Raw genomic sequence first — 23532 nt, 5'->3', positions numbered from 1 at the left:
GCGGTCATCGTGGATATGACAGACGTGTGAAGGCCCTTATGAGCTAGGATCTGCCGCTCAACCTACAGGCCGTTAAACGAAGCCGCCCTAAGTCCTGGTAGATGCAGGGACCTTGAGTGAGCAGATCGCTTCTGAGCGGTAGACGCCAAGGCTCTTCCAACAACAGACTCTGAAGATCCGCGAACCACTCCCTTGTTGGCCAATCTGGTGGCACTAGAATGGCCTCTACTCCCGGGCTTTGGATTCTTTTGAGTAACCTTGTCAGCAGTGGAAGAGGCGGGAACAGGTAAACCAGGGTAAATGACCACCGCGTTGTCAGGGCATCTATGGCCACTGCCTGGGGATCCCTGGTTCTTGAGCAGTATCTGGCGACCTTGTGATTGAACTTGGATGCCATCAGGTCTATTTTTGGACGACCCCATTGCTCCACAAACGATGGACGAATATATTTGGGGATTTAGGCTCCACTCCCTGGGGTGGAGGGCGTGGCGACTGAGAAAGTCCGCCTCACAGTTGACCACTCCCGGGATAAAGATGGCGCCATCCCATGCATCTCTGCCCAAAACAGGATCTTGGAAGCCTCCTTCATGCATGACCTGCTCTTCTTGCCTCCCTGGCGGTTGACATATGCCATTGTCGGACTGCACCTGAACCGCTTGCCTTGAAGGAGCGATTCAGCCTGCAGGACAGCATAGTACACGGCTCTCAACTCCAGGACATTGATGTGGAGTTTGACTCCCACAATGTCCATTGGCCTTGAAAAGATCTGCCCTGAGTCACCGCTCCCCATCCTAACTTGCATCTGTTGTTAGGAGGATCTAATCCTGAATCCCGAATCTACTTCCTGCAAGGTGGTTTGGAGCATGTGTCCACCAGGAGCGATAGTCGGGTCTTATGACAGGAATATGTTCTTGTGCATCAGAAGATGTGACCTCGACCATTTGGAGCGCAAATCCAGTTGGAACACTCTGGTGTAAAACCGACCAAACTGGATCACCTCGAATGTAGCCACCATTTTCCCCAACAGTTGGATACACTGGTGTTTTGATACCTGAGGCTTGGCCAGGATCTCCGAGACAAGAGACTGAATGGCCCCCATCTTCTCCTGAGGAAGAATTTTTTTTTTTCTCCTCTTGTCCAGGATCATTCCCAGGAAGAGAAGGTGACGTGTAGGCGTCAGGGAGGACTTGGGGATGTTGAGAATTCACCCATGGTCCGACAAAACCTGTCTGGTCTTGGGAATATCATGTAGCAGGACCTGTTCTGACCTTGCTTTTATAAGCAAGTTGTCTAGGTAGGGAATGATGTTGATTCCCATCCTCCTCAGCAGAGTCATCATTTCTGCCCTCACCTTCGTAAATATACGAGGAGCTGAATGGCAGCGCTCTGAACTGGTAATGCTAGTCTTTTAGAGCAAATCTCAGGAATGCCTGATGAGGGCCCCAAATAGGTATGTGGAGATAGGCGTCCTTCACATCCAATGATGCTAGGAACTCTCCCTCCTCTAGGCTTGCTATGACCGCCCTCAGAGATTCCATTCTGAACTTGTACACCCTTAGAAAGGGGTTCAGACTTTTTACATTTAGAATGGGCCGTACCGATTTATCCGGCTTTGGTACTACAAACAGGTTGGAGTGGTATCCTTTTCCCTGTTCCTCTACTGGGACTGGAATAATTACCAATCAGGAAGGTATGGCTCAATCCTTGAGCTATACCTTCCCAATCCCTTGAACCGTCCAAGAACTATCTATCATCTTTATCAATCTATCAACGCCATTACTGTGGCATTTAACAGACATAATTTACTGGTAACCACTGGAATCCACGTTATTATCTAGCGCCCGTTGGCAGGCTGACGGGCGGCGCTGAGGGCAGCCTACTGCAGACGGGATATGGAGAATAACATTGAAGCCGGCGCCCGTCAAATCTTCTGACGTGTGGCGCCGAGGTCCATGTCTGCAGACGGGGCCTTGTGCACATACTGGAAACCTAAACAACAGTACCCGGTAAGCTCTGGGGAATTAACCAGGGACTGAGACTTGAATTTTCCTTTTACGTGGAACTACAGATACATTAATGCCCTATAACAGATCTATATGGTGCTGCATGTAGTGACGCTAAATCTCCCACTGTTCAACTAAGAACACCTGAATGGATACAAATTAATTTCATTCTGAAGTGGTTACCATCTATTCTTTATACGGAGAAAGAACTGAAACATATGATAAATAAGAGCTTGGATACTAAATTATATATATATATATATATATATATATATATATATATATATATATATATATATATATATATATATATATATATATATATATTAGTAGAAGAAATGGGCACTCACCAAGGTCTTAATCAGCAACAAGGATTTATTGTAGATACAATAGGATGTACCTTTTGTATCTACAGTAAATCCTTGCTGCTGATTAAGACCTTGGTGAGTGCCCATTTCTTCTACTAATGTACCATTGATGTTCAGTCATCTGTTGGAGCACCCCCGTTTGAAAACATGAACAATTGAGTGCGGACTCTGCCAATATATATATATATATATATATATATATATATATATATATATATATATATATACATACATATACATATACACACATACAAACAAAGAATATACCCAGCGCAAAAAGTCCTCAGTGTTAAGTGTCAATAATTCCACATCAACTCCCAGTGTGTGCAGTCTTTTTCTTTAGGATCGTGCCATAGATCCAGACATGGGGAATCTTGCAAAAAGAGTAGAAAAGACGCACCAATGAGCACAAAGTAACAGAATTTTACTGATCAAATAAAGCTCACGTACACAGGGGTTAAAAGTATAATGCTTGCCAGCCAGATCATAACACCATCACAGCCCGGATACTCCTGTGGGGGATCGCCGCTGCTCAGCTTCAGCCGCAGAGACCTCAGACCAAGACACCGCACCACTCGCACAGGACCAGAGGGGAACGCCGGCTGGAACACAGGTGGAAGAAGGACGTCTCCAACGTTGGACCATAGAAGTCACGCCCAACTAGTTTCGTCACACAGAAGGACTTAGTCAGGGGGTGTGGTTACCTCAGGTGAGTATCAGGTATTGTTTGCAATCAATGATCAGCATAGCACTAAATTGCCAGCATTCCACTCTAATACATACATTCACCAAATGCTTCAAAATACAAATATATCATAAAAAATACATCATAAAAAATACATATATATACTTTTATACAGAAATCCGCAGAAAAGCATGTGGAAAAAAACAAAAAAATCTATACAAAAAATACACTGCAAAGAAATCAGATCAAAAGCCGACATCAAACACATATGTGCGTCATTACTCAATAAAAAATACATACATATATATATATATATATATATATATATATATACACATATATGTTAAAAATACATACATATAAATAACACAAATCTATAAAAAACATATATATATATCTATATAAAGTGCCAATATGCATAATAGCAGCAGTTAATAGAGCAAGTATCATAATGGACATATGATTTAATAAAATATTGGCTCCAATCTGTAACGAGAAAAACAATTAATACATGGACAGTAAACATATATATGTTATATCTAATACAAAAATCTATAATAATGAGAAACAGGAGAGTAACAATAAATATTTAATTCCATTAGATATAGATAGTTATTAATAGACAATATCCGTTTTTAGACACCACAAAATGCATAGTCAGACATGCGGTCAAAACCTCCCTCTATCGGCCAAGGGTACAGAGCACAGCTCAACAGTGTAACCTCCACCAAGAGAGGTCGACACACTCATGTCGACTATTGCAAAAAGGAGGTGATGTCACAACCTTTGTTTAAACCTCGCGGGGATAGCGTGCTAAGGGTGTAAATCCAGAAGGTTTCCCTTCTACTAATTTTTTTCAGAACATCTCCTCCACGTTCATCCAAGGTTACATGTTCAATTGCCTTGAAAGTAAAATTATCCAAATTGGAATCACAACATGATACAAAATGATGTGGTACACTATGTAATATATTTTTGTTCTTAATACTTCTAGCATGCTCCAAGATACGTAATTTCAGTTGTCTTTTGGTTTTACCAACATAACGTTTTCCGCACTTACATTCTAACAGATATATCACACTGGTAGTTATACAACTCATATGGCTATTTATCTCAAACATTTTACTTTTATCATGACTGTAGAATCTTGTTCTCTCTCTACTTGCATGACGACAAATCTTGCACTTATTGCAAGGAAAGAAGCCATTAGTACGGCTCAACCAATTTGAGTCATTATCCACTTTTAGATTGCTAGAAGCTAGAATAGATTTTAAAGTATTCGCCCTCTTGAAGACCACCTGCGGTTTCTCAGGAATAACGGTCCTCAGGAATGGATCAAGACGCAAAATGTCCCAATGTTTGTTAAGTATATTTTTAATTTGACCACCAAAAGAGTTGTATGAGGTCACAAAAGGCACAAAAATCTCAGTGTCATCCTTGATTTTAGTTTTATACTGTAAGAGATCATTTCTGTTAAGATTCCTAGCTCTGTTCTTACATTTCTCAACCAGGAAATATGGGTAATGATTCCCTGGTTGAGAAACGTAAGAACAGAGCTAGGAATCTTAACAGAAATGATCTCTTACAGTATAAAACTAAAATTAAGGATGACACTGAGATTTTTGTGCCTTTTGTGACGTCATACAACTCTTTTGGTGGTCAAATTAAAAATATACTTCACAAACATTGGGACATTTCGCGTCTTGATCCACTCCTGAGGACCGTTATTCCTGAGAAACCGCAGGTGGTCTTCAAGAGGGCGAATAATTTAAAATCGATTCTAGCTCCTAACAATCTAAAAGTGGATAATGACTCAAATTGGTTGAGCCGTACTAATGGCTTCTTTCCTTGCAATAAGTGCAAGATTTGTCGTCATGCAAGTAGAGAGAGAACAAGATTCTACAGTCATGATAAAAGTAAAATGTTTGAGATAAATAGCCATATGAGTTGTATAACTACCAGTGTGATATATCTGTTAGAATGTAAGTGTGGAAAACGTTATGTTGGTAAAACCAAAAGACAACTGAAATTACGTATCTTGGAGCATGCTAGAAGTATTAAGAACAAAAATATATTACATAGTGTACCAAGTCATTTTATATCATTTTGTGATTCCAATTTGGATAATTTTACTTTCAAGGCAATTGAACATGTAACCTTGGATGAACATGGAGGAGATGTTCTGAAAAAACTTAGAAGGGAAACCTTCTGGATTTACACCCTTAGCACGCTATCCCCGCGAGGTTTAAACGAAGGTTGTGACATCACCTCCTTTTTGCAATAGTCGACATGAGTGTGTCGACCTCTCTTGGTGGAGGTTACACTGTTGAGCTGTGCTCTGTACCCTTGGCCGATAGAGGGAGGTTTTGACCGCATGTCTGACTATGCATTTTGTGGTGTCTAAAAACGGATATTGTCTTTTAATAACTATCTATATCTAATGGAATTAAATATTTATTGTTACTCTCCTGTTTCTCATTATTATAGATTTTTGTATTAGATATAACATATATATATGTTTACTTATCATGTATTAATTGTTTTTCTCGTTACAGATTGGAGCCGATATTTTATTAAATCATATTATGATACTTGCTCTATTAACTGCTGCTATCATGCATATTGGCACTTTATATAGATATATATGTTTTTTATAGATTTGTGTTATTTATATGTATCTATTTTTAACATATATGTATATATATATATATATATATATATATGAAAAAGAGAAGGTGTAGAGGTGCGCTCTGAAAGTGGCTTCACCAGTCCACAAATTGTAAAAGTAAATACAAAATATTTATTTAACACAATAAAATAATTTAAAATACATTTGTTTGTAATCGTTTTACAGAAATTTTCGGTGGATCATTGTAGTCCAATACAAGATTTCGACCATAGGTGCAGATTGATCATAAGAGAAACCCTACGCGTTTCGTCCCCTAGGGACTTCTTCAGGGGAAGTACACCAAGATCAATGGACTTTTTACACCTTGATTAGGTACAGATATATTGGGAACACACTCTTGGGTGTGTGCTTGGTATAGTGTGGTCACCGTTGTTGCTCTAACAACCCCGTGATGCTCCACTTAATGTATAGTGTAACGATTTCAAAACGGGGGGCGCAATATAACACCTCTCCAACTGATGCCTTTTTCAACTCTGCAATCGCTTCCGAATCAATGTGCAGATGTCACGGTCAGCGTGGGGAGATTATTATAGATTTTTGTATTAGATATAACATATATATATATATGTTTACTGTCCATGTATTAATTGTTTTTCTCATTACAGATTGGAGCCGATATTTTATTAAATCATATGTGCATTATGATACTTGCTCTATTAACTGCTGCTATCATGCATATTGGCACTTTATATAGATATATATGTTTTTTATGGATTCGTGTTATTTATATGTATGTATTTTTAACATATATGTATATATATATATGTATTTTTTTATTGAGTAATGACGCACATATGTGTTTGATGTCGGCTTTTGATCTGATTTCTTTGCAGTGTGTTTTTTGTATAGATTTTTTTGTTTTTTTTCCACATACTTTTCTGCGGATTTCTGTATAAAAGTATATATATGTATTTTTTATTAAATATTTGTATTTTGAAGCATTTGGTGAATGTATGTATTAGAGTGGAATGCTGCCAATTTAGTGCTATGCTGATCATTGATTGCAAACAATACCTGATACTCACCTGAGGTAACCACACCCCCTGACGAAGTCCTTCTGTGTGACGAAACTAGTTGGGCGTGACTTCTATGGTCTGACGTTGGAGACGCCCTTCTTCCACCTGTGTTCCAGCCGGCGTTCCCCTCTGGTCCTGTGCGAGTGGTGCGGTGTCTTGGTCTGAGGTCTCTGCGGCTGAAGCTGAGCAGCGGTGATCCCCCACAGGAGTATCCGGGCTGTGATGGTGTTATGATCTGGCTGGCAAGCATTATACTTTTAACCCCTGTGTACGTGAGCTTTATTTGATCAGTAAAATTCTGTTACTTTGTGCTCATTGGTGCGTCTTTTCTACTCTTTTTGCATATATATATATATATATATATATATATATATATATATATATATATATGGACAGTGCTCAGGGATTATACTAATCAGTGGAAATTGTGATATATTAAGGTTGTTTGATATTAAATGTATTTTAATTGTTTGGATTTTTAGAAAAAGATATAATTACTATTATATGTCTGCTCTTTGATTTTATTGATTAATACTCTAACACTGGCCATAACTCAACCTTACCAAAATTTCACCATAACCCCTAACCATAATACTCTAAACTAACGCAAATACCTTGACACCTTAGGGAATTGGCTATTGTCAACATAGCAGGAGGGAACAGTGGGAATCTTGCCTTTCTCTTTGCCGAGTGCTGGTACACCCACAAATCAATTATACTTTTCAATAGCAATTAAGTAGAGATGTAACTAAGCCACTCTAATACTGCTTTTACAACAAAAAAAAGATTAGACCCAGGAATTTGATCCCGGGTCGGGCCTGGCTTTAGGCTTATTTCCCCTGTACTTCGACCAGGGATATTGCCGTATCAGCCCCGTTCACACTGAACTGGGTAAGCCCTGCTTTTTTCAATGGTTGTCATTAGAAATGGCCCTTTTTAAGGGCTGAAAAGGATGACATTACAAAGGAGGGGTTGGGGATGGCTGGGGACCTGCAGTCTTGATGTTGAATCGCAAATAGACAAGCATTAAACAGTCCATAAGGGATTGCAGCAGTTGAATACTTTTTTAAAATGTAGGGGATGAATTCAAGGAATTCTTATTAGTATAATTAAATTTTGTGCTACAAAAGAAAATAACTTATTCACTTGATACATATACAGACACAAGGAACAGCGATGGGTGAGGCCTATGCCTCCACCAATGCAAATATATATCGGTGCTGGTGGGAGAGGGAGGTTGTCTTTGGTGAAAAACAAAATTGATATGAAGACAACATAATCATCTGGGAATCGAGAAAGAAACACTGGAAGGATTGGTAACATCCTTAAAGAACAATGATCACAACTTAAACCTCAAATACCATGGGGGTTATTCAGTAAGGATCTCAAAAGAAAAATCATTCTCTAAAGGGCAAAACCATGTGCACTGGAGATGGGACAAATGTAACAATGTCCAGAGAGATTAAGATTTGAGTAGGGTGTGTTCAAACTGAAATCTAAATGCAGGATAAAAAAAAAAAAAAGCCAGGATTTACCCTTCACAATAACAAAATACTCACCCAATCTAACTATATCTGCTCATGTTACATTTGCCCCACATGCAATACACATGGTTTTGCCTATTAGAGAAAGACTTACTGAATAACCCCTCTTATCAGTAAGGATGAGATTTCCTTTTTGGATTAAAAAATGTACAGAGAGAAGGGTAATATATTGGCGACTGAAGTTCCCAGGAAAGAAACCTCCACAAATGGTCTACTGCACTGTACCAGTTCACACTTCCTGGCTACTATGCAAAATAAATCAATGGCAGAATTCTCTAAACTAAAAAAGATGGGTGAGTACACCACATGTAGGAAGAAGACCAGCTCCTGATTACTATATATATATATATATATATATATATATATATATATATATATATATATATATATATATATATATATATATATATAGGAATTCCTTTAAAAAAACATCAGAAGGAGGAGGAACACCATTTGTAATTAGATTAGGTTATTTCTGCCAGGAGTGAACAGAAATTAAAAAATAAAAAACTAAACAAACACTGTACTGTATGATTCTATTAGCTGACCCAGATTTAGCTATGAAGCTTAGACCCTTCCAATTTCTAAGCACTGTAGAAGATCCAGCAAACTAAGAGAACGACTATTCTGTAGCCACTTTAAGAAAATTGCTCCCACTAAGAATTAAATTTGGCAAACTGGGCATCAGAGTTGGAGATGCCATGAAAGAACTTAAAAAAAAATGAAATTAAATGGATTTTCAAATTGGGCAAACTAACCCCATCAGGGGTTAGAGGTTTTCTGACTAATAATTTTAATGATAACTACTGTGTATAACTATACTTCCACATATAGGCCCTTATTCAGATCTGATCGCAGTACAAATTTGTTCTCAAAATGGGCAAAACCATGTGCACTGCAGGTGGGGCAGATGCAACATGTGCAGAGAGAGTTAGATTTGCATGAGTTTTTTTTTTCTGTGCAGGGTAAAATACTGGCTGCATTATTTTTTCACTGCACCTGTGAGGATACGAGTTCTTCAATCACTCAGACACCGAGCAGATGAAACCAGAAGAACGGTTTATTTTCCACAGCACGCACAAATAGACAATAAACAGTGGCAAAGGTAAATTGCAGAGTAGAAAGATATTCAGGTAGCAGGCCCAAACAGACAGTCCTTGTATAGTCACAGTCCCAGATCAGTTCCACAGGGCAAACTATCACTTATCCACACAGCTGTGATAGCAGAAAACTGTATAAGTCCACAAAACACTGGCAACTCCACAGAAGCGAGGATGAGGCGTTCCACAAGACACAGGTAGAGCATACCTCTGAACCTTAAGACTGCGACTAACCTCCTTCCTCCTCTCTTCTCCTTCAGTTCTGTCTGGTCTGACCAAAAAACACTTTTTAAAACATTTCAAATTCCCACGGTGATCGCATCATCTGTGGGGTTGCCCAAGTTCCTGATTGGTGGATTCAAGCATAAGGTATATCCCACCTTCAATCCACAGTTGTCCAACTGCTGCTCCCAACCCCTGCTGTGTCTGGTTCCACAAAGTCTGCTAGAGCCCAGAGGTTTACAAAGAATTGTAAACCCCCCTGTGGAGATTGCCTTTTGGGAGGACAGTTTATGATAACCCTTTTCCTGTAAGGGCACGGGCAAATGGTATCAATGGTATAATGCTTACATGAATAAAGTCCTGGGAAATACAGACATACATAGGGAACAATAGGGCTAAAATGTACATTAATTACTGTGGAGTAGAGGATGTCACAATTCACTTTTATCGCCAATGCCATTCCTTCACATTATTCCTTCACATTTCCTCCCCCACATTTTAGTCCATGTTCCTGGTGTCCTGGGTAATGGCAAGGGCTGGTCTCCTGGTGTTAGGTGGCACTGGGTCTGGTTCCTGCTGACGGGATAGGCCATCCGCGTTTCCATGATCTTTACCCTTTTTGTGAGAAATAGAGAAGTTGTACAGTTGTAGGGCTAAGCTCCACCTCAGTAACCGTCCATTGTCTCCAGCTGTACGTTGTAGAAAACTAAGGGGGTTATGATCTGTTACCACTGAAAACTCACGCCCATACACATAGGGCTGCAACTTCTTTAGTGCCCAGACGATGGCTAGGCACTCCTTTTCAATGGTGGCGTAGGCTATCTCGCGGGCAACTAGTTTTCGGGAAATAAAGGCAACTGGGTGCTCACACCCATCCTCCCCTATTTGACTTAGCACAGCTCCTATTCCACAAGCTGAAGCATCTGTTTGCACAATGAACCGCCGGCGGAAGTCAGGGGCGGCTAACACTGGGGACCGGGACAAGATGTCCTTAAGCTGGGAGAAAGCCTGCTCGCAGTCAGGGGTCCAGTCAATGTTTCGGGTGTACTTTTTGGTCGTTAGGTCAGTCAGTGGTTTGGCAATGGTGCTGTACTGAGGAACAAATTTACGATAGTACCCCGCTGTGCCCAGGAAGGCACGTACCTGTTTTTGGTTAGTGGGGTGAGGCCACTTCAGAATGGCCTCAATTTTTGCTGGTTCTGGACGAATACGGCCTCCCCCAACCCTGTGGCCAAGGTACAGCACCTCTGCCATCCCCATCTGACACTTATCCGGTCTGATTGTCAACCCTGCCTGGCTAATCTCTGCTAAAACCTGGGCTACATGCTGCAGATGATCCTCCCAGGTCTCACTAAAAATTGCTATATCATCCAGGTAGGCCTGGGCAAACTCCTGACACCCTGTCAGTATGCGATCTACTGTACGCTGGAAGGTGGCAGGGGCATTCTTCATCCCGAAGGGCATGTCAGTAAATTCAAAAAGCCCAAATGGGGTATTGAACGCTGACCTCTCCTGTGCCTCTCTGGTAAGGGGTATCTGCCAGTACCCCTTGCTAAGGTCCAGGGTGGACACATAGCGAGCCATCCCCAACCTGTCTAACAGCTCATCTACCCGGGGCATGGGGTATGCGTCTGTCACTGTCACCTCATTCAGCTTCCTATAGTCCACGCAGAAGCGTGTACTCCCATCCTTCTTGAGCACTAAGACCACGCTGGAGGCCCAGGGACTATTTGATGGCACAATGACCCCAAGCGCCAGCATTTCGTCTACCTCTTTTTTCATCATATTGAGAACCTCGGGATTCAGCCGATATGCTGGTTGCCTAATGGGCCGAGTTGCTCCGGTGTCGACATGATGGGCTGCTACATGAGTGCGTCCCGGCCTGCTAGTGAACTGAGGCCCCACTAGCTCCAAAACCTCCCTCATTTGTCGGGTCTGGGTTTCAGTTAACTGTGTGCCTATGGGCACGGCCTCCACCCCCACATCCTTCTTGGTTGCTGCCAGAATGTCAGGGATAGGGTCAGTCTCTGGGTCATCCATTGGTGGGCAGCAGATTGCCACAGCCCCTATTTCCCTGGTGACATTTTTTTAATCTATTTATGTGGTAGGTGCCCACCCGCTTCCCGGTTTGATCTAGGGCAATGATATAATCTACCTGCCCCTGTCGGTCCACTACAGTATATGGTCCTGCCCAGGTCGCCTGTAACTTGTGCTTTCGTACAGGTACCAGTACCATCACTTTCTGACCCACTTCCAACTCCCGTTCACGTGCATGCTGGTTGTAATAGTGGCACTGCCTTCCCTGTGCCTCCAGCATATGGTCATGCGCAAGCTGCATTAGCCTTTGCAGTCTCTCCCTCATTTGGGCCACATATTCTAAGACCGGAACCTCCGGTTCCTGGAATGATCCTTCCCAGCTATTCCTGACTAAGTCGAGAGGACCCCGGACCCTTCTGGCATATAGTAACTCAAAAGGGGAGAACCCGGTAGAATCTTGCCTTACTTCGCGGTATGCGAATAGAAGCTGTTGCAAGGATTTCTCCCAGTCTCCCCCCTCTGATTCAGCATATGCCCGTAGCAACTGCTTAAGGGTCGCATTAAATCGCTCACACAATCCGTTTGTTTGGGGGTGATAGGCAGTGGTGCGAAAGGGATGGACCCCAAATTTGGCCCATATGGTCTGCAGTAAGTCCCCTTGAAATTGCGCACCTTGGTCGGTGACCACTTCTTCAGGAAATCCCACACGACTAAAGATATCCATGAGAGCCTGGGCAATATGCTCAGCATCTATGGATGCCAGCGCCACCGCCTCTGGGTACCTAGTCGCATAGTCAACCACAGTCAGTATGTATTTCTTTCCTGTTCTGCTCGGTTTCTTAAAAGGCCCAACAATGTCCATGGCCACTCTCTTGAATGGCTCACTGATCACAGGCATGGGTTGTAGGGGGACACGACGTGGGGGTCCCCCGAGGCGTTGACAGACCCCACATGACTCTCTATACTGTCTCACCTCCTGGTTTATCCCTGGCCAGAAGAAGTGCCGCAGCAGTCGGGCCCGGGTTTTACGAATCCCTAAATGGCCTGCTGAGGGGATGTCATGGGCAAGTGCTAGCAATCGCGCACGGTACTGCTGGGGAACAATTAACTGTTTCCTAGGGACTTCGGGCTCTAATGGGTCTGCTTTTGCTGGCACCCTGTACAGTCTCCCCTCCTCCCACTGAATGCGATCCTCCTGAGTTCCCCAATCACTCCGTCCTGCTGCCCTGCGGAGGCTAGCTAGGGACGGATCTGTTTGTTGGGCTTCCCTAAATTCCACTCTATCTACCTCCCCCAGATTCACGTCACAGTCAAGCAAGTCTGGTACCATGTTACTCACCGGCGGTGGCTCAGGGGCTGTAGCAGTAATTCCTGGTGCTGGCGGGAGAGGGCCCTCAGGTGCTATCTCTCCAGCCTGTGACTGGCTCCGGGTGATAGCTCCCACGAAACAACTGGCCAATCCACCACCCAAATCATTTCCTAGAATAACATGGGTGGGGAGCCCTTCCAGAAGTCCCACGTTCACTTCCCCAGAGTCCTGACCCCAATCCAAGTGTACCCGGGCCATGGGGATGACAGTGATCTGCCCCCCTGCCATGGAGATCTTAATTTTCCGTTGCTTCAGTAGTTGGCAGGGGGGGATTAATTCTGGGCGGATAAGGGTGATGGAGGCACCCGAATCTCTTAACCCCTGCAGTTCCTTCCCATTAACTTTTACAGGCTGTAGATGTGGCTTCATGTTATCCGGGGTGGCTTTTCCAATAGCTGCTACCACCTCCACCTGGTATACTACTTCCTCCGCCTCTGGCGCATCAGGACAGTACTCCCCTCCCCCTCCCCCAAATGATGGTTCCTGGCACACAGCTACTCGAGGCAAGGCATGTCGGGCACCTGGAAATGGTCCTCTTCCCCGGGGGCAATCTCGGCGGACATGACCCACCTTGTCACAGTTGTAGCAGCGACGGGCTCCTGGTAGCTCGGGTCCCCAAGGCCGGGGGTTGGGGGGCTGTGGAGCTGGGCGTTGGGGGGCCGCCGGTAGATCCCGATCTGGCTGGGCCCGTCGGAGATTGGTCTTTTCCTCGATGTTGGCCCCTCTCCACCGAGGCCTGTTAGCTGTGAACTCGTCCGCTAGTTGTGCCGCTTTCTCGGGGGTGGTAGGGGTCCGATCTGCTACCCACTCTCTGATCTCAAGAGGCATCTTGTTCAGCAGCTGCTCCAAGATAAAAGCATTTTTAATCTCTTTTACAGTAAGGGCCTGCTTCACGGACAGCCACTTATCACAGTTCCTCCGCAACAGGTTATTAAACTCTGTAAATGAAGAATCGCCTTTTCGGGTTATGGTGCGAAACTTCACACGGTATGATTCAGCAGTCACCGCATATCTAGCAAGCAGGACACTCCGTACCTCCTCATATACCAGCACCTGCTCTGGGCTCAGGGCATGGAATGCTTCCAGAGCCCTTCCTCTCAGACTGGGGAACAGAAATCGAGGCCACTCTGCTGCCTCAATTCCATGCAAAGTCATAACAGATTCAAACATCTGCAAATGGGTATCAATATCCGAACCGGCATCATCAAAAGGTGGGATGTCATTATATCTCAGCCTGGCCACCTGGCTTACTGATGCTGCCGTAGTGGGTATAGAGGACTGCAACCCCAATGCAGCTCCCAAAACTGAGGCTCCTTGTCCCAGAGCTGCCAGCAAGTCCTGCAACTGATCTGCATTTCCAACAGGCAGCGCAGCCCCTGAAGCATTTGTCCTGTTGGCCCCCTGCACCTCGTTCCGCTCTAGGACGGGGTCCTCATCGTCCTCCTGTCCAGGGTGTTCTTGGTCCCATTGTGCCAGCTTTGCCATTAATGCTGCTCTGGTGTCCAATGCCTCAAACTCAATCTGCCTCGTACGGCACAGATCCTGCAGTTGATCCTTTTTGCTGTATCGGTAGCATAGTGGTGCTGGATCCATTCCCTGAGGTGTTTATGACTCGTTGCTCTTAGGTTGGTGTCTGAGTGATCCCGCTGCTGCCGCCAAGTGTGAGGATACGAGTTCTTCAATCACTCAGACACCGAGCAGATGAAACCAGAAGAACGGTTTATTTTCCACAGCACGCACAAATAGACAATAAACAGTGGCAAAGGTAAATTGCAGAGTAGAAAGATATTCAGGTAGCAGGCCCAAACAGACAGTCCTTGTATAGTCACAGTCCCAGATCAGTTCCACAGGGCAAACTATCACTTATACAGTTTTCTGCTATCACAGCTGTGTGGATAAGTCCACAAAACACTGGCAACTCCACAGAAGCGAGGATGAGGCGTTCCACAAGACACAGGTAGAGCATACCTCTGAACCTTAAGACTGCGACTAACCTCCTTCCTCCTCTCTTCTCCTTCAGTTCTGTCTGGTCTGACCAAAAAACACTTTTTAAAACATTTCAAATTCCCACGGTGATCGCATCATCTGTGGGGTTGCCCAAGTTCCTGATTGGTGGATTCAAGCATAAGGTATATCCCACCTTCAATCCACAGTTGTCCAACTGCTGCTCCCAACCCCTGCTGTGTCTGGTTCCACAAAGTCTGCTAGAGCCCAGAGGTTTACAAAGAATTGTAAACCCCCCTGTGGAGATTGCCTTTTGGGAGGACAGTTTATGATAACCCTTTTCCTGTAAGGGCACGGGCAAATGGTATCAATGGTATAATGCTTACATGAATAAAGTCCTGGGAAATACAGACATACATAGGGAACAATAGGGCTAAAATGTACATTAATTACTGTGGAGTAGAGGATGTCACAATTCACTTTTATCGCCAATGCCATTCCTTCACATTATTCCTTCACAGCACCCCACCCAAATTTAACTCTCTCTGCACATGTTACATCTGCCCCACCTGCAGTGCACATGGTTTTGCCCATTTTGAGAACTAATTTGTACTGCAATCAGATCTGAATAAGGGTCCTAGACAACAATCATTTATTTATTACTATATGTTTTCTTTATCTATTTTTATGTATTTATTAGAACCAGGGACGTAACTCCCAGAGGAAATAGAGGGGCCAGTCTCCAGGCTACAAGCCCACAGTGGGATCCAAATAGGAGTACTGCTCTTCCAACGGAGCTCTGCGGCACATCCGCATAATAAATTGGCTCTATCCCAGGACTCCTGCTAACACCTCAAATAGAGGACAGGATGGGTCCTGCCTGGCACTACTTGACCTGTGCTGCAGCAAGTAATGGTGCACCTGCAGCTGCTGGTGGACTGTGATATGGTAATGCTTATTCTGAATGTTGGCAAGACTGACTCTGACCCACCAGCTATTTTAACACAGCATAGCTGGAGACCTTTTTTTTGGGTGGGGAGGGGGGGGGGGGGGGCGCGGGACGGACGGACGGACACACCAATGTCCAACTTGCCTCCGGGCAATTGGGATGAACTGATTACAACACTCTAATGCACCAATATATGTTCTGTAAATATATATATATATATATATATATATATATAGATATCTATCTATCTATCTATATATATAGATAGATATATAGATAGATATCTATATATATATATTTTGTATCCACACTGTCCACAATACATTTCTCCATACTAAAAACCTACAGGTTGAATTGATGTGTAGCTGCACTGCTTGGAAGTAATAGACAGCGCAGCAATATACTCTATGCTTAAGTTTACACTTGCTCAAAATTATAAGCTAATAAAGAGCTTCATGATATTATAAATATGCAAACACACTTATTTTCCCACCTAACTATACATAGGACTATGCTGCTACAGATCTAGCATACTAAAGGCATATGCTGTCAATAATCGAACACAGCACAGATGATTGGCGAGTCTGCATATCCATTTAAACACCACTTTAGGAAACCCTAGATACGAAATCTCCTTTGCCTGCAATGTAATTCCATACCAGGGGACGGATAGGTGTACCTTGGAACAAAATAATTTCATGTTTCTTTCATTCTAAAGCCACATACACACTAGAGCTGGGGTGGCCAACTCCAGTCCTCGAGAGCTACCAACAGTTAACATTTTCCCGGTCTCCTCACAGAATCACAAGTGAAGCATTTAGCTCCACCTGTGGCTCTTTTAAAATATGTTAGTCAGTAATGAGTGCACCTGTGAGGTGAACTGGAAAATGTGAACTGTTGGTAGCTCTCGAGGACTGGAGTTGGCTACCCCTGGTCTAGGGTGTACACTCAGTATCGTTAAGGATGCACGCTTCTGCACGTCGTTAAGGATGCTTGATGACTGCTAAACAATGTCAATTTAGCTATACAGCCAAAACGACCCACATCTTCAGCGGGTCCCGGTGAGGTTTTGAGTCATTGATAAACCTCTGGAAATTATTCTAAATTTGAATTCAATAGTCATTAATGTTGACTGGTTTGTTTTAATACAATTTCTCTTTTAACCCTACTCTATTCCCCAATCCTTTCCCCATTTGTGTAGGTGCCAGAATGAGTGTTCTAGTGTGCATGTTATAATGTGCATGAATGGTTTGGTTATGTATAAACTACAAATTCTACATTCAAAAAACGCTTTCATATCCCATGGTATGCTTGTCCACAAACCATGAAATGTTAAAATAAACTAGAACATTAGCCAAAATATAAATAAGTTATATTAAATTATCAAGATGAAAAATTAATCACCTCAGTTAGGATTTCAGTTGGGTTGATGTTTATAGGCTGTGTAGGTGTAGAGGACGTACATTCTTCATCAGAGCTAGAGTCTACAACCAGTATCCTCCTTTTTTCAGCCAACATTGCCCTAAAATAAAAGTGTTAGATAACATGGAGTCTTATGCCCAATATACAAAAGAGAATCCGTATTATCATCTTTCATTAAAGAAAATACCTCATCTCTTTCTCATCTTCATCTTCCTGCCTCTTTTTGGTTTCTTCTTCTGTTTCTCTGTAATGACCTAACATTGACTCAAAATCCACATTGGCCTGACGTTGGTTCAGCTCAATCAGCTCTTGCATATTCTCCAGTACATCCATCTCCATTTTGGAGTCCTTTGTTCTATTTTCCAGAACCTCTCACACAATAAATGAAATTATAGTTAGGCATTGCTAAATATAGAAATCCTCACAAGATCAGGTTCTTATGAGACTATAATGAAAAAAAATATCTATCTACTGTATCGATCTATGAACACTCCCTTTAGATAAGTATTACCAACTCAACACCTTATTAAAAAGCATTTTTCATCAGGAAATATATCTACAGTATACGTACACACACAGACTGCGTGGATGGAACTTCTTGGCAGCACAAATCTAAAAACACAGGACCATTATGGGTGCTGACCCTAATTCTGGTTCACTTGCAAAGGTAAATTCCTTCTCAAATTGACAAAACCACGTGCACTGCAGGTGGGGCAGATGTAACATGTGCAGAGAGCGTTAGATTTGGGTGAGATATTTTGTTTCTGTGTAATTACTGGCCGCTTTATTTTTTCACTGCAATATAGATCTCTGAAGTACTTTGAAGTAAAACCCCACCCAAATCTAATTCTCTCTGCACAAGTTACATCTGCTCAACCTGCAGTGTACATGGTTTTGTCCATTGAGAAGGAATTTGCCTTGGAGTGAACCAGTGAGCCTAGGAGTGAACCAGAAAAAGGGACACTATGTATGTACTGTTTGCATCACCTTGGTGTGTCATCCATATAACAACTAATTAAGGTTCTGGCACGGCATGCTGCTATACGGAGGAAGAGTGTCAGACTTTATGTAAAGGGTGTGTGTTTGTGTGCGAGTCTTTGTGTAGAATATATATATATATATATATATATATATATATATATATATATATATATATATATATATATATATATATATATATATATATATATACACACAGGTTGAGTATCCCGTATCCAAAATGCTCGGGACCAGGAGAATTTTGGATAACGGATTATTCCGTATTTCGGAATATTTTAATATTTCAATTATGTATTTTGAAGTATCTTGCATGTATGCTGTATAAACACATAAAATACACACAAATATATTTTATTACCACATAAAATACACACAAATATATTTTATTTGTTCAAAAAACAAGGTTTCAAAACATGAAACAAAATTTGTATACTATCTCAGATATTGAATTTGAATGCCAAGCAATCATTTTCTTGTACATATATAGTGCCAGTTACATATCATGTCCTCAGTAGTGCTGTTACATATGTCCCCAGTGAGTTTTTAGCAAGAAAAATATTTTTTATTCACTTTCTGGAAAGTCCGTATTTCGGAATAATTCGGATAACGGATACTCGGATACGGGATACTCAACCTATATATATATATATATATATATATATATATATATATAGAAGGCAAGGTTCCTAGTAAACCGCAAGGTAGCCAGGAACAACACGTCACTGCAGCACTTACTGAAGAAGATGAAATCTTTATTGCATAGCCTCAACGGCTCGTTTCGGGGTTACTACCCCTTTCTCAAGAGGCAACAACAAGTACAACATACAATGTAGCAGCATGCCTTTAAATAGCAGTTATTGGCGCCAATTCGTGTGACGCTGGACATTACTGCTGAGCCCGTACACCTGCGTTCAGGACCAATAGCAATGACGTATGTGGCTCACACCCACAACGCCATTGCCATGGTAACAAAAGCACGGTCTCCGGCTTGCAGAACCAGCGACAGCGTCTGGGTCTCCTAGGCGACCGCACATACGTCATCACATGGCGTCAGACACGGCTCACACACGCGTCTAGTTTACCATGGATTCCCGTCTTGAGGGCGCCTGGAGTATCCAGTACCGCAATCAACGAATGGGCACCAAGGCACAGAAATACATGTAAATAGCACATAATAACTACAAACTAAAACATAAAACATATGGACAGTAGTGTCACGCGCAGCCGTGCAAATCAACCATGCCTCTCACTAGCATGGTGGTTGTCACGGCGACGCGAACACAGATAGACGCCCATCAAAAACCCGGCTTCACGCTACCACGTAGACCGAACACGCCTCTCTCACTAGCGTATCGGTCGCCATGGCACCGCGTTACCAAGCATACAGATAAAACATACATAATGCACAGAGAGGATGGCCGCATGGAATCTGAGAGATACCCGGGGGCCCGCTAACCAGCTAGGACGTCTCACACCCGCCCAACTGGAAGCAGAGTCCAGGGACACCCCCAGCGCCAGGAGCCAACCACTGTGTGCCAAACATGAAATATCAATATCAAAATACCATAGAAAATACAGTGGCAGATCAAAAAGTGCATATATTTAGCGTATATACTATCCAAAAGAGTACATAAAATACAGGGAAATATTTTGGACAAAAAGGCAATTAATCACATAACAGGTTCACATAAAGGTACTCCATACTATCCGTTCATTAAGTCCATGAGGTGAAACAGTATTTAGTCTGTGGATCCAGGTAGCCTCTAACTTTAGGAGGCGTTTCACCCTATCTCCACCGCGATTTGATGGTGGGATATGATCAATAATGATATGTCTCATGGACTCCACAGGATGATTGAGTTGTTTAAAATGAATGGCAACAGGTTGCTCGGCTTTCTTGCCAAGTAGAGCATGCTTAATTGTGGAACGGTGCATGCCCATCCGCTCCTTGAACTTTCTTGATGTCATGCCTATATAATACAAGCCACAAGGGCAAATTAATGCATATACAACAAACTGTGTATCACAGGTAAGAACATGTCTGATACGGTACTCCTTGGAGGAGTGTGGGTCCTTAAATTTATCGGAGGCAATCATATATTCACAGGTAACACATTTAGGACATTTATAACATCCTGTTTTTTTATACCTGGTATTAGGTGCCATCTCAAACCCAGTAATGTCGGAATGTACCAAGATGTCTTTGAGATTGCGTCCTCTGGTGTAACACACCAGGGGGCGCACATCTCTAAATACTGGCAGGGAATTGTCTGTGGAAACAATGGGCCAAAGGGCCTTGCTAGCAACCGGGACCACCATGCTTGAGGTATCAAACTTAGAGATGAAGGGGAAGACCTTATCATTACGTTTTTTCTGAGGTATTAAAAGGTCTGCACGTTTAAGTTTAAGAGCTCTAGTTTTGGCCTCCAACAATTCTTTGAGCAAGTAACCCCTGGCATGAAACTTATCGACGATCACATCCAATTCCCCATCAATTTTGGACGGATCACTGCAGATCCTACACGCACGTACCATCTGCGAGTAGGGAAGGCCTCTTTTGAGGGAAGGAGGGTGGTGGCTACCTGAAAGCAATAGAGTGTTTCTATCGGTAGGTTTCCTAAAAACTGATGTCTGGATACTGCCCCCCACCAAGGAGACTTTTACATCCAGAAAATCAATACATTCACTGTTAGATTTATACGTGAATTTAATGGGGGTATTCAATTGGTTAATCTCCTCCATCATAAGGTTAAATAACTCCTCCCCTCCGTCCCAAAACATAAAGAGGTCATCAATGTATCTGCAGTACGTCCGGATGTGTTGGCCAAAGCGATGTCTCAAAATAATCTCATTTTCAAAGTTAAACATGAAAACATTGGCGTAAGCCGGAGCGACCGCCGCCCCCATCGCACATCCGGACGTCTGCAGATACATTTTGCCGTCAAACAAAAAATAATTTTTAGTAAGAACTAATCTCAATAACTGCAAATATAGATTGATGTTAAAGGGGAAATCAGTAAGACCATTCAAAAAGTCACACATGGCAGAAAGTCCCTGATTATGTGGAATGGACGTATACAAACTAGCTACGTCCATCACACACATCCTGGTATGGTCCTGTAAGCCGACAGTACCACCGATAGCATTAAGAAAGCTAGTCGTATCCTTAAGAAAACCTGGTTGGACAGTCACATGGGGCTGAATGAGCATATCAAGGAGCTGTGACACCGGTTGGTAAAGACTCCCCCTGGCAGAGATAATCGGTCTGCCAGGGGGATTCACAAGATTTTTATGAATCTTTGGTAAAGAATATAGAACCGGTATCACAGGATCCTTGACCTTTAGAGCATTTGCACATTTCACATCAAGAAGACCATCTCTAACTGCATTATCCAGCAGAGTGAATAATTCAGTTTGAAATTTCTTGGTAGGATCAGCAGGTAGAACACAATACACAGAACCATCAGATAACTGTCGATTTAACTCGGCCCTGTAATCACACAGATCCTGTATCACTATACCGCCCCCCTTGTCGGCAGGGCGGATAGTGATACTCCGGTCTGAACTCAATGCTTTAAGGGCACTTTGCTCACTACGGGACAGATTATAGTGAATTGGTTGCTGAACTGCATTAAACCTGGTCATGGAATCATTAATCAAACGAGTGAAAGTTTTAATTGACGTATTGCTGCTCTGGGGGTCAAAGGTAGATAAATGCTGACGACGTATAAAGTCACCTGTAATGCTGGTATCAGGCACAGCCACTGAACCCTGGAAATGCTCCTTCAGTCTCATATTTCTGCCCAAGCGGTATAGGCTGCACTGCCATTCAAAATCATCATGGACTGTTGTTGGGATAAACGAGAGTCCCCTATTGAGAACCTGTAAGTCAATGTCCGAAAGCTGTCTAGAGGACAAATTGAAGATCAATTGTTCTTTTTGCCGACCACTCTTGTAGAGCCTCTCATTCTGCCCGCTGCGGCGGGTTCTCTTGTTGGCGTTCCCGATTTTTTTCGGGTAGCTACCCCTAAAGGGGGACGTGCCGCAGAGGGGTCATCTGACTCGGGCCATCCGAAATCGCTGTCGCTCTGTGAAGAACCACGTTGTGTATCACGATTATCTCTTCTATTGCGCCATGAATTGGCGAATCGGGGTCTCTGGAAGCGTTTGGGAATAGAAGCACCGGACACCCACCGATAAACGGTGTTCTCCTCATAATCTTGGCGTACGATTTGAAGTTTATTCCTTTTAAACTTGAGTAGTTCGGTTCTGTATGTGTCACATTGATTTTGAAGCTTACTCCATAGTTTCTCATGATCTTTATTGGCAAGCATAGTTTCATGGATTGATGTGAAACTCTCAATCTTCTCTCTGGTGGAGTTGAGTTCACGGCCTGCTTGGTTAATCACTAGAAGCATAAGATCACATTTATTAAGAACCGCTACCCAGCGTCGACAAAATTCAGGACAAGAACGTCCAATAGTCGGAATATTCCGCACTCGGAATCCACGTGGAATGAGCTTTTCACGAAAGTAATCGGACAAAGATTGCCCGTGCAGTAAAAAGTCCAGCTCACGCTTACGCAATTTGAGGAGTCGATGATAAATGTCCTCAGCATCCAAACTGTTATCACCAAGTGGATCTGCGAACAGCATTTCAGCGGCCTGCTCAGCAGAGAAGCTCAGGGTCTCACCAATCGGTAGTGTGACATTACCAGGAACAAAAATCTTGTCAGTAGAAGAGCCATCAGTATTATCCATGGTAATATATATATAAAACGATCCTGGATGTCCGGCACAACCTCCCAGGTTAACTGCTGCATGGGTGCCCGCATATGAAAATAGGTAAGTAAGGACGGAGGATGCGGCACACCATTCACTTAAACAGGAACTAAAGTTTAATGCATAAAAGCAACGTTTCAATGCCTAGCATGGCATTTTCATCAGGCTTAAGACAAACATACATAGACATCTTACCTAAATAGAGTATCGCTGGCGCATTGCCGTGCGCGGGACCACGCACCCGTCCAGCGGCGCTGGTCGCGTGACGTCATCATCCAGTGACCCGTCCCGGACCCTGTGACGATGCGTCACGTGACCGTATCTAAGCAACCAGAAAAACAACAACGTACATTTAAAATCATACAAAATACAAGTACAGCAGCAATCATTATATACACTGGACT

The 23532-nt window shown here is 42.9% G+C and overlaps 1 protein-coding gene and 1 long non-coding RNA gene across 3 annotated transcripts in view; both read right to left on the bottom strand.

Annotated features, from left to right (window-relative positions):
- Positions 1-23532, bottom strand: part of YJU2 (YJU2 splicing factor homolog) — a 215851-nt gene that overhangs the window by 98289 nt on the left and 94030 nt on the right. For both annotated transcript variants that reach the window (XM_083179324.1, XM_083179323.1), the window contains exons 5-6: positions 17536-17717; positions 17331-17448 (exon numbers count right to left, since the gene is read on the bottom strand). In XM_083179324.1, the coding sequence (XP_083035450.1) occupies positions 17331-17448; positions 17536-17717 (300 nt within the window). The remainder of the gene's footprint in view (positions 1-17330; positions 17449-17535; positions 17718-23532) is intronic.
- On the bottom strand, positions 18715-23448 carry LOC146069679 (uncharacterized). The gene is made up of 2 exons (XR_014472972.1): positions 23324-23448; positions 18715-20317 (listed from the first exon to the last, which is right to left on the bottom strand). It is a non-coding gene; the product is annotated as an uncharacterized LOC146069679 (long non-coding RNA).

The sequence above is a fragment of the Crinia signifera genome, chromosome 1 (genome assembly GCF_055691185.1).
Source record: "Crinia signifera chromosome 1, ASM5569118v1, whole genome shotgun sequence".
Classification (NCBI taxonomy): Eukaryota; Metazoa; Chordata; class Amphibia; order Anura; family Myobatrachidae; genus Crinia; species Crinia signifera.
The sequence above is the reverse complement of the archived record's forward strand: the minus strand, read 5'-3'. Positions and strand labels throughout refer to the sequence as shown.